This window comes from Rhea americana, unplaced genomic scaffold (assembly GCF_003343005.1).
Source record: "Rhea americana isolate MKP2758 unplaced genomic scaffold, rheAme1 scaffold_0, whole genome shotgun sequence".
Lineage (NCBI taxonomy): Eukaryota > Metazoa > Chordata > Aves > Rheiformes > Rheidae > Rhea > Rhea americana.
Window position 1 is genome coordinate 13,651,598 of NW_028185037.1, and position 12,178 is coordinate 13,663,775.

General features: G+C 38.5%; 1 protein-coding gene across 1 annotated transcript in view; it reads right to left on the reverse strand.

The window, feature by feature from the left end:
- The window catches only part of WASHC5 (WASH complex subunit 5), a 30,495-nt gene extending 18,445 nt beyond the window's left edge, over nt 1-12,050 (reverse strand). Inside the window, exons 1-8 of the mRNA XM_085316606.1 lie at nt 11,906-12,050; nt 10,267-10,558; nt 8,112-8,257; nt 6,961-7,045; nt 6,540-6,640; nt 5,377-5,569; nt 3,553-3,705; nt 770-883 (exon numbers count right to left, since the gene is read on the reverse strand). Of these exons, the coding sequence (XP_085172732.1) occupies nt 770-883; nt 3,553-3,705; nt 5,377-5,569; nt 6,540-6,640; nt 6,961-7,045; nt 8,112-8,257; nt 10,267-10,452 (978 nt within the window). The 5' untranslated portion in view covers nt 10,453-10,558; nt 11,906-12,050. The remainder of the gene's footprint in view (nt 1-769; nt 884-3,552; nt 3,706-5,376; nt 5,570-6,539; nt 6,641-6,960; nt 7,046-8,111; nt 8,258-10,266; nt 10,559-11,905) is intronic.
- Between the last annotated feature and the right edge of the window lie 128 nt (nt 12,051-12,178).

Below are 12,178 nucleotides of genomic sequence, written 5' to 3' on the forward strand. Positions count from 1 at the left end.
AAAAGAAAAAAAAAACAACACCTCTGGAATTAACTTGGAATTAAATGTTGGTTCTATTTAGAGAACTTCCTCCCTAAAGACTAAGGAAAAATATCTCTTTGTATTCACTGAGTTTACTGAAGTTCACTGGACAAYGTACAGAATGATTCTCCTAAACAGWCATTTCTTCGCATCTCTTCTGAGCACTTGTATAAAAGTCTAAGGAGGCATTTAGCTATCATCAATCCAGCAAATGCCTCAACTAAATTACTCTCCTGTCGCACACAAATAGTCCCATACCACTCATTCTTTTCTAGACAAAAAAAATTAATTTCACATTTAAAAACAAAAAAACTAACAGCCCCACCCCCCCAACATTTAGCTACATTGCCTTATATAAATGTTAAGACGTACTTTTAAACCAGGTATTTCTTCCAGATTATTGGTTAGATAACCTAGAAGGCCCCGAACTATCTGGCTGAGTGATAATATCTATAAATGTTCAACTTCTAAAACTGCATCTATGGAAGACCAAGCACTACAGTGAGCTAAGACAACCCAATACTAAACATCATAGTCATGACTGTCAACAGCTATGCAATCAAGCCACTTCAAGAGGAAGTGAAATAAGCTTTACTGGGAAGATTAGACTTTGAAGCTTACAGGTATTTTAACATGTATTCAAATAATTGCATACAAAAGATTCATACATTAATGACATCACACAACATACCCAAGATGCACATATAGTTTGAATCTTGCTGAAAATATTAAAMTCCAGCTTACATACCTGCTCTTTGACGTTTGAAAGATCCAACGTGTAGTTGAGGGCAGTTTTGGCAGCTTTGTAGGGTTCCCATGCTTCTGCTAGATTTACAGCAATTCCCATGTAAATGCTAATAACCTAAGATTATAAGCAAAAACCAAAGAGTTGTGTTTACGTTTGTATTAGAAAGACATGCTTTTAATTTAGCAATATGAGTAGAAAGAGATATATTACAGGTATAAATATGAGATAATTAAACTTCTTTTGGTTGCTGTAATCCTTGCTCCCTAATCTTTGGAAATCAAGCCATGATAGGACATTGAAAGTACAGTTAATTTGAAGCTTAATCAGTTCTGAAAACAAGGCGATAGTTCTTTCAGTCACTATGCATAATACTTCGTCTCTACTTTTTTCCAGGACCTTATCATTTTTCATGTCCATGTTGCTGTGCAGAATGCCCTCCAATGCAACAGGGGAAACCAACTATGACAGGGAAACAGCTAAATGAATCCTACTCTAGTAATGCCCAAAATGACTGAGTAATTATAATGTGTCCTCCATGTTGAACRTAAACGGGAACGAAGCTGTGATTCCAAGTTGTGATTTTAAGAGGAACTGAATACCTAACTGATTTTGGACCCTCACCCTTGCCCACATTCAAGTGGGACTAAGAATACAGAATACTGATTGATTTACAAACATTTGTAAAGTACTTGATTAGAAATGGAAGTCTTGGGTCACTGACAGATGAAGGATATACAGAGCGGTGGTATCATGAGCTTTGTCATGCTATTGCTCCACTACTCCTCCATTTTGGATAGGCCACATCTAGGAGACTGTCAACCTGTGATCTCTTCTGACAATGTTAGCAAGGAGGTCAGTAAAGGCAAACAGGACACTTGTCCATGCAAGTGCATGATATGAGGATCCCTCTAATACTGCTGCAGTGAAGTTCATTACTTTCATGCTGCTGACAGTTCCTCAAAGGCCTACTGTTCAGCTGCTAACAACGACATACAGATTTGAACCTAGATTAATAGCTGCRTCTTACAGAGTGTTAACAAACTGGTCCACACCTGATCACAACAATATAGGTATTGTATTAAAATAATTGTTTCTACAGTGAAATCAAGTGAATAAAAATGTTAGCATAATCAAAAATTCACAGTGTGAAGCCCTAATTTCTGACATAAGCTTGCAGTACTTCAGAGAAAAAAGAAAAAAAAAAGATTTTAACGACCAGCCGGTTATTATAGCTTCGTCACTCTTTTTTTTTTTCTCTGTTCCTCTTATGGTGCAGAACAAAAGAACACAATTTGAAACTATTTGAAATATACTAATCAATTTCTAGTTTCTTACTGATGGCTGATTTCCTTAGACATAGGCTACCTATGGACTTTACTGTTACATATCACTCTACTTCAATAGCATTTTTTGCAAAATATGGCCCCTGGGTAGAAATCCTAAATTTCATTACTGAGCCACTTCAAATTGTTTTAATCACTGTATCTGACCAGGTATACAGGACTGTACAGAATGATTGGTTTGCCTTCCAGTTTATTTGGACAATGTATGGAACACATCTTCAAACAAGTTTTCAAACAACATCTGTGTGTGTGTGTGTGTGTGTGTGTGTGTGTGTGTGTGTGTGCGCGCGCGTGCGTGCACATGTGTGCGGTGGAGAGTTGTTAGAGGGTAAGTCTACCATTCAGAGTGACCTTGACAAGCTGGTGGCATTGGCCAGCTGAAGCTACAGGAAGTTCAACTATGATAAATGCACTGATCTGCACCTGGGACAAAACAAAAAAACAAAACAAAGAAACCAAAACAACCTTGCAACAGCATAGCATAGCCCAGAGACCAACCACCTACGTAGCAGTTGTGTAGAAAAGGAGCTAACAATCCTAGTGGACAAGCTGAACATGAATCAGAAACGCAGCCTTACAACAACGATGGCTAATCACGTGCTAGGCTGTGTTAGCAAGACTGCTGCCAGTAGATCTGGGATGTGATTATTCCCATCTACTCAGTACCTGTGAGGTCCCATTTCCAAATCTGGTCTCTTCAGTACAAGCAGATGTGGACAAACTTGAATGAATCAAACAGAAGGCCACTAAGACAGTTAGGGGACATGCTTCATTAGGAGAGTCTGACAGAGCTGGGTTTGTTTAGGCTGGAAAAGAGAAGACTAAGGGATCTAACTGCAGTCTTCCACTACATAAAGGGCAGTTATGGAGAAGACAGAGTCAGACTTTTCTCAGAGGTGCACAGCAAAAGGACAAGAGACAATCATCACAAACTGCAAAAAGTAAAATTCTAGTCAAACAGAAGGAGGAGCGGGGGAAGAAAAAAAAAAATCCCACCACAACCACCAGTACGATTAAGCACAGGCACAGGTGCCCAGAGACTGTTGAATCTCAATTYTGAGTATTTTTGATACTCAGATATTTTCAAATTTTGACTGGACAAGGCCCTGAGCAACCTGATTTAAGGTTAGCCCTGCTTTAAGTAGAAGGCTGGACCAGAAGAAATCCAGACATACCTGTCAACCTACATCTTTCTATAGTTCTGTTTATCATGATGGTATGAGTTGCAGTTGATTTAAGCATTAGAGAGGATAACTGATACTTGCAAAAGATAGTTTTCCATGCTGATCCAGTCTGCTTCACTCCAAACAAAGTATAATTTCCCCAGAAGATAATCTATTCTACTTCTGGAATATTGCAGCAAACTTCGCAGAAAGTAAGATAAGTTGTTTCTATAACATTAAATCCAGGGTATGGTTTAAAAGTAGAATTAACATTTACCCAATTATCTGGAAAGTATTTATCCACTATCTCTCTCATTTTCGCTTGTTGAGTGTGAAGAATAGAAGGGTCAAAATACAGTATGACATAGAGCATAGCAGCCTGAGTAGCCAGGGCGGTGCTGCGGTGTTCTGGTAATGGATATGCAGAAACCTAGGAAGAGGGAACAAAACAAAGCATAATATAATGAAACAATCCCTTGCAAATACTACAGGGCACATTGAAGAGTACAGAACACGGAGGCAATCTAGGAGGCAATCTTTTCTGTCACATAGATAAGCTGGACATGCTTACACACACAACACATTCACAAGATATTTACAGAATACAAAGCCTGACTGTAGACGTCTGCTAAACTTAATATGCTATAGTAAGATATMATGGGGTAAATGAGTCAAAGGAGAGTTGAATCAAAGAGTTTCAGACAGACTGAAAGGAASAGAGTCAGAAATAGGTGTTTTGTAGCTCATCTCAAACAAAAATGAGGACTAACGTAAATCAAGTAAAAGGCAAAAAGGATGCAGATAATTTAGTTATTCACAAATTGCAGGTACTAGCAAGGTCAAAAAGACTAAAAGTAAAATTTCATTTAAAAAAAATGTACATAGGATATTATAGTAAGAGACCTCCATATTAACATAAAAGCTAGCATCAAAATCATATTCAACAAAACATAATGATTTGTCATTAGAAAAGCTATTAATAACACCTGTTTTTCCTGTATTTTTTTCTGTACTTTAATAATAGTAATTAAAAAAAAAGATAGGAGGCTAAGAATAAGCTGCAAGCATCAAAGCAAGTAACAGCTCAGGCATAAGATACTTCAACAACATAAACTCCATTTAATCTGTGTTAAATTGAAGATTTCTACCTCACTGACTTTTTGTACTACATTTGGGAAAAGTACATTAGCTATAACTGTGCTTTGTACAGAACTCTGGATGAAGTTTTTAATTATCAACTGCAAGCACTACAAAACAGAGATCATGGGTTGTAATACTATCTTAATCTGAAAGTAATAAACCAACAAAATTAGATTAAAAAAGAGGATAGGTAACTTTGATTAAAAGTATYAGAAGACTTGAGTGAGACTTCTAGATTAATAAGTACTTTAAAAGAGCACTCGCACTAACACTTCACTGTCTCTTACCAGAGCCATAAATTACATCATAAAATGAGCTTTCTTCACAACTTGCCAAAAAAGGTTTCTCATTTGCAGAACTTTTTGCTCAGCTTTAAAAAAGTCATAAACACAGTACAGTGCCTAAAAAAGCATCTTTTTCTCATAAATTAAAATGTCTGTCTATAGTTTGAAAGTGTTTTCAACAGGGTCTTTACTTTTAAATTAATGTTCTTGCCTTTGTTTATTTCTTATGTGATTCACTAATCTTCAGATGCTGTTTTTTTTAAAGCATCTATAAAGTGTTTCAGCTATCCAGGATTCATAAGAGGTATGCCACTCATTATAGGAATAAGAGGGTTTGGTCCACCCTAAGAAAGAACTTGCTCAAAAGTAAATGTTTTGTTGAAGCTCTCTCCCAAAGGAAAAGAGACTATACATCATTGAACACACTTTGTTTCAATTCTTTTTCTTTATTCATACAAGTGTCATATTTAAGAACTGTGAAATTGGTACTTTTTTTTTTAATCACATTGCCTCTTACAGGATGAGCTCTTTGTAGTAATTAAAATAATGAGAATCTTTGAAGGAATTGGAGAGTTAATAGGAGTTTATTTTCCTCTAGGCTTTACAGATGAGTAACTTACCCAAGAAACCATTCAATACTCAGTTTTAGAACCCTCTTCCGTCTCACAGTAACTTACCTGGTTATAAATGTCATCTGATCGTAAACGGCCAATAACCATGCTGATGAATGTTTCACTTATGGGTACCCTGCTGAAGTAACTCTCAGGATAGTTTGGAGGCCTTTTGGCTCCAGGCTGGCTTGAGTATCCAGTGCTTCGAAGCAGTTTACAAATATCATCTAAATTAGAATCAGCAGAGGATCGGGCTGCACTGTTTTCAGAAAGGAACAAAAATTAAGCTGTATGACCTGACTATTTCCTTCTCTCCCTTCCGTTCTAATCCCACCCACCACTCCAAGAAAGCAGTCAGATACTAAGGTTTGGGAGACTTTTTATATGCTTACTCCATGAATATAATTTTCACCACATTACAGAAAGACACTGCTAAATGCCCATACTGGAATCCCAGATAAGTGTACAAAGCACAAACAAACAGACACAAGAAAATCTTATTCAGAAAAAAAAAAAAAAAAAAAAAAGAGTACCTTTGTATTCAGAAGAGGTTAATTTGCCCTCCTCCCCCCCACACTTTTTCTGAATTCCCCCTTCTTGCTCCATTTCCTGGTATTCCAGAGCTAAGGTATCCTTCCTCATTACACACTTGAGAGCCATAAACACAGCCAAAGCAGCATAGGTACAGGCGTGCCCCCTTTTTTAGTTGCATTATGTGTAAGAGTTTGCATTGAAAATCTTGGAGGCCCTAGCTGTGATAAAGCAGTGCTAACAGCCCACTCTGGAAATCTCATTATCAATTTGCCTAATCAAGCACTCTAATTTAAAAAAAAAAAGGCTGACTTGGAATACATTTTCTATCCAGATGCTCAGGACTTTTCAGAGATTTGTTCCAACAACTGGGAACATGTGATGCTTTCAAAGCTGACACTTGCAGCACTAGAAGCTTCATGCGAAAGTTTATTTGTTAACGGATTTCAAATCTCTATTATGACAGCGTGAGAAATCTGTGGCCCCATTTTTGCAGCCAGATCTGCAAAAACAGCTAAAGCGAGAAGCTCTACTGACCTTCAGACAGCTTTGCAGAATCAGAGTCTAGCTGTATGCACCAGGCAGTCAAAAAGGTGCCAATATTTCCATTTACTTTAACTCAAAAACTGAATTAACTGAACATACCGCATGTTACATTCTTTCAGCTTTGAGTTCTTCCAAACACCAATTCACATTACCTGTATCTGTAGTAGGAAACCAACATTCTTTCTCTGACCTCTCCTTCAATCTTCTGGTCAATGACCAATAGCATGACTCCATATAAATAGAGTGCTTCACACTGTTAGGAAAAAAGAAAGAAGAGAAAAACCTCTCCAAATCAGAAAGACATCAAATTAATGTAATTTTGTAGTAACATGTGAAGATAAATRCTGACATACTAGCATAACACAAACTACTCTGAAACTAGTGTGAAAAACAACAGGCTGTAGATTTTGGGGCTTTGACCACCTAAGAGTGAGCCACAGCATTTCAATGTATTTGGTAAATTTAAACCTCCATCTATTCAAGWCTAGACATAAACAAAATAGATACCAAAATATATCTGGAACTAAACTAGCTGGTTTATCTTCTACTATTACAAAAATGTTGAGTACTTACTAGAAGCTGTTTTCCATCTTCGTTAAGGAGGACGGTTTCTAATGTTTGCTGAATGTAAATTCCTTCATTGAGGTCATCTAAATATCTAGGAATCATACCAAAGTCATAGTCAATGACTATTTTCCTCTTAAATCACATGTCCTCAGAACTCAACTGGCCAATTTTCACTCAAAGTCAAGAGACACATCACAACGCTTCTTCAGTGCRAGCAGCACAAGGTTTTTCACACAAAGAATAGATGCTCTAATATGACATGAGAGGCTGAATTTGTAGTTAGGTCAACCAACTGGCAAACTCTCTTTCAATTTGCTAATGCTGTACGTGAAAGATACGAAAGAATACTCTGTAACTTACAGCTAACAAATCATTCTCTTATCCTTCACTCTGAGAACAGAGTATTGAGAAGAAAAAGTGTTTCCTTTGCCTTAAAATTTAGTAAAATTATCATATTTTCAAGTTATCCTCAGTAAYAGCTACTAGAAATACCTTAAATTTATCTTAATTGCAACTTGAAAGGTAGAGCTATAAATAAAATAKTTCATCTTGATTAACAGATGATTTCTTCTTATTATAGGGTTTTCTCGTAACACTGCTTATTACTACAATGAGTTTTTTTTTCCTTTTAACCCAAATTCAACAACAAAAGCAATCCTTAGACTTCAAACTCTCYGGCGCTTCTTTCTTACAGTATTTTATGATCTTTTCATATTGTTTTGACAGATAACAGCAACAAACTTGAGGATATAGTAACTTTATGGAAAAATTAAATTTAGATGAACAATACCAAGGAATGCTAAAGCAAAAACACTATGTGATTCTCTCCTCTACAGGATCAAAAAAAATATCTGTGATAATATGGAGTTTCTTTTCATTCATAAATCTTCAGGACAATCTCTAAGATAAAGAAGAAGAATTAGCTCTAGCTTACATTTAAGAAACGAGGTAGAGACGTTAAATATTTTCAGGTCATAGATTAAGCTGATATGCAACAGCAAGASTAAAAGTCAGTGCCCAGCCCAGCAAGTTTCCCATTGCATGTGGATATGATTGAACTGCAAGCATTTGGTCCCCATGGAAAAAATGTCTAATCATTAAGTCTAAAYAGTATTGTAGTCTTTAAGAAACTCTATATATCATTAAAAAAGCTATACCTGTTTAAATCTACAATGTATTTATGAACACTCTGAAAAGCTAGATAAAATCTTGTCAAAATTTCAATGTTGTTTTCACGGAATTCTTCATCTAAATCCAGTAACTCAGGTTTGGCTTCCAGTTTSCCTTCACATGTCTCGGGCCCCTAAGAAAGAAAACTCATATTTAGAGAGAATATTTGATTGTGTCTACATCAGACTTCATTAGAACACAGAATACACACAACTACCAGTGTGTTCTTAACGACAGAATTAACACTTATTACTAAAACAAGGCATCTGCAGTTTTCTAAGCTATTTTATGATTAAACAGTGATTCCGTAATGATGAATTTTATAATTTGTTATGATCTATAACAATAATAAATATGATAGATTTTAAATATTTTTGAATATGACACGATAAATATAATGATTTTGCCCCATGTCATCAATGGAAAAAAATAATTAACACTTTCGGTAAAATCCTGATGCGTGTAAAATCACCACGTGCTTTACCATGGGCATGTATCAGGATTACCTGAAGATGAGCTCACTTTCTGGAAGCAATGGTGCAAACCGTTTTAATTATTTGCCACTGTCTACTTACCACCTTTCAGTGCCATCACCAAGAGTTAACTGAAAATGTTAATATAATTCCATAGACCACTTCTATTGAGTGAGATCATAGCTTTAAAAGATTTTGTGAACACGAACTCCATAAAAATAACTTAAAATTAAATGTCAAGTCTAAAACCTAGGTGACAACCTCTGAGTGGTTTTAAAAATGCTCTATTTCCTTTTTTTTCCTACAAAATAGCCATGTGAAACAAAGCATAAAAGCACATCCCAACTGACTACAAAGTCTAAATGCACAAAGTAAACATTGATTTTTCAAAATCTCCAATCTCATCACCTAATTTCAAGCATCATGAATGCAGAAATGGAGGGTTCATTGTGTTAATATTTGTAAATTCATGAAACACTGATTTATAAGCTATCTTTTTTTGATTACATTGCTGTAAAGCAGCAGTAGTGTCTTGCTTCTACAACATTCAAGAATCTTCTAGCTTCCAGAATGAATATTTATTTCTGGCCAGGTATACRTATTTGCTTTTAAATTGTCAAGTTATTTGTATAAAAGAAAGACTTGTAACAAAAATCTACCTGTAAAGGTAATTGGAAAATCACCCATGCTCAGTTATTTTCCGTGCCCCAAGTACTCAAAATTTACAATGCAGAAAAAAAAAATCCCCCCCAAAAATCCACTGCTCTAACAGTAACGTCTCTTTTATTCTACAGTCTAGATGGAGAAAGTCTAATTACATAGTCTGTGTAGTTCCTTGCAAATCAGCCTACAGAGTGACAGAGGGAAAAAAAAGGTACTGCAAAAATCTTAGTTCTGTAAGAAAAACAACAGCTGTTCATGGACGCTGCTCTTATTTATTTGTTGATTCAGTGCACACAGACAAGTGCAGTGAATGAACAATCACACTACTGTCAAACAGGAAAGCATAAAGCAGTTTTTACAGTGGCAAAGGGAAAGCTACAGATAACCAAAGGAAGACAGGCATATTGTGCCAAAGAAAAACAACCAGGTGCATAGGCTCCGAGCCTGTTGGTCAAAGTGAAAATTTGAGTTTCTTCTGGAAATTATAATAAKTAAAAACACTCAACTCCAATATTCAAATGTCATATAATCAATATTCATTGAAACTCAAGGCCAGCTGACTCAAACATTTTCAAAGCTATAGTGTGGACTGCTTTTGTATGTATGTATTTAAAATTGTCCCACTACCTGCTCTAACAYCCAGTACAAGTAGTGGTTGTACTTCTATTCTGCCTAGGGAGCTAAGCACGCAATCTTCACTCATCTGTTTCCACTCACCTAAATATATGAGGCTGAGTATGATAGGAAGCATGTAAATACAGGAYCACCTGTAAGAGGAGTGTTAGCACGCAAGCACATCCCGATTAGTAYCTTAGTTTGGTGGATTTTTGGTAAATACTAAGGAAGCAGAAAATTATTTTAGTTAATTCTGATCAATGTTAAAAACTAGCACAATAGTCACTATTTCCACATTTATAAGGGCATAAGCTGAAATACCCTCAGGCTCTATCAGAAGAGAAGTTTCATAATAATAATAAAAATAATARTAATAAAAAAAGGGATTTACCTTAAAATAACTGAAATCAAATATAATATCCCCATACTTCTGTTGATCAGCCTTGTCCTTTAGCCTGAAAACACCAGGAATAAATTCGGAAAGTCTTAAAAGTTCTGCAATGATGGCATTTCCACAGGAGACAATCCTAAGAATGGCCTGACCACAAAGATTATTTTCAGCTAGAAAATCAACCATTGTGGAGCTGAATGCAACAGTCCTTCAGTTTGTTTCTGAATGTTAGTCTTTAGGTTACTTGAAGAAGAACATCTAATGAGAAAAGCAGCTGTTCCATTGATAGTACCTGTAAAAACAAAAATATCCATATTTTGAATGTTTTATAGTGATTCTTTTGACAATTTATTCTATAAGGATTTTTAAGTACACTTAAGCCTTACAATTTATGGAATATAAAAGCTCCATGTTTTTTTTTTGCAAGTGAAACAGACTGAATTTACATTCAACATATATGTAGTTTTATCTCAGTCATCTGTGTGACCAGACAAGAAATAATAGCATGATCTTTCGTGCCATAAAATGTTAAGGTAACTATTAAAGAATAAGACAAATACCAAAGCAGCTGAGGTCATGCAGCAGATGGCAGCAAGGAAGGCACAAACTAGTAGGTTAGAAGACGTGCTTATAATACTACAGTAACTTAAAGACACAACCAAAAACACAGAATCACAAAATGGTTGAGGTTGGAGGGTCCTTTGGAGATCATCTAGTCCAATCCCCCAGCTCCAGCAGGGTCACCTAGAGCATGCGGCACAGACTCACATCCAGGCAGGTTTTGAACATCTCCAGAGAAGGAGACTCCACAACCTCTCCAGGCAACCTGYTCCAGTGCTAAAGATTACACGGGTGTTGGAACAAGGGAAAATCCAATAGCAAATGGAAATAATACAGCTCCTTTCCTTTATTTATYGCTTAAGAGAGAGCTTTTGTACTGTGGTTGCATTTCCTGGCCAGTTTTATTTATGGGCATTTTTTTCTGAAGTATCTGGAAAGTGGTACAGCTAAAAATAAGCTGCTTTTTAGGTTTGAAACATTTATGAGAGCTTATGAGTTGACTTTACTTTTCATCAAAAGCCTTTTAAACCACTGAGCTACATTTAAGCTGACAGCACAACCCAGGCTGCCTCAAAACACAAACCAGGAGCCTCATCTGCCTGCTACGTGCCGAACAAGGCACTGCTGGTGTGGCAACAAGCGCTCCTCCGCGGGCTTCAGCGCAGCTCCTAGACCGCAAGCAACGGGACTGGACCTCACATTACATCTCATCCTCCCCCGCCGCCCGGGACCCTGATTCACCAGGCCATACTGCGACTTCTCGGCGGAAGGTGACGATAAAAACACGGGAGAGCCACCCCCATCACGCAGACAGCTCCTGGGGCTGCACGGAGGTCACTGCCGGGGCAGCCGGGCCTCACCGAGGAGGACAAGCCGCCGTTTTAGCTTCCGTTTTTGACGGGCTCCATCGAGACGCCAGCGCTTCCCCTCCCCCCCCACCCCAGCGCAACGGCCGCCCGGCGCGAGACCCGCAACGGCCGCCCGGCGCGCAGCAGCGGCTCAGCCCCAGCGGCGCCGCGCAAAGCTCTCGCCTCCCACCCGGTCGCCGACCGCCACCTCCCCGGGGCGCTGCGCTTACGCGGTGAGCGGCGGCAGCGAGGGCGGACGGAGGAGGCTGCTCCGCTGCGCTGACCCCGCGCTGCGCTGCGCTGCCCCGCAGCCCTCGGCGAAGCGGCGGCGGCAGGCGAGAGCCGGTGGCGGCGGGGAAGCGGCGGCGCCCGGCGCTCCCATCACACGGCGCCGCGCCGTCACGTGCGGAGGCGCCGGCTGATGAGGCCGTTCCGCCGGCGGCCGGGCCCGCCTCCCCGCGGCCGAGAGGCTCGGCGCCGCGGCCGCCCCTGAGAGGAGCCCC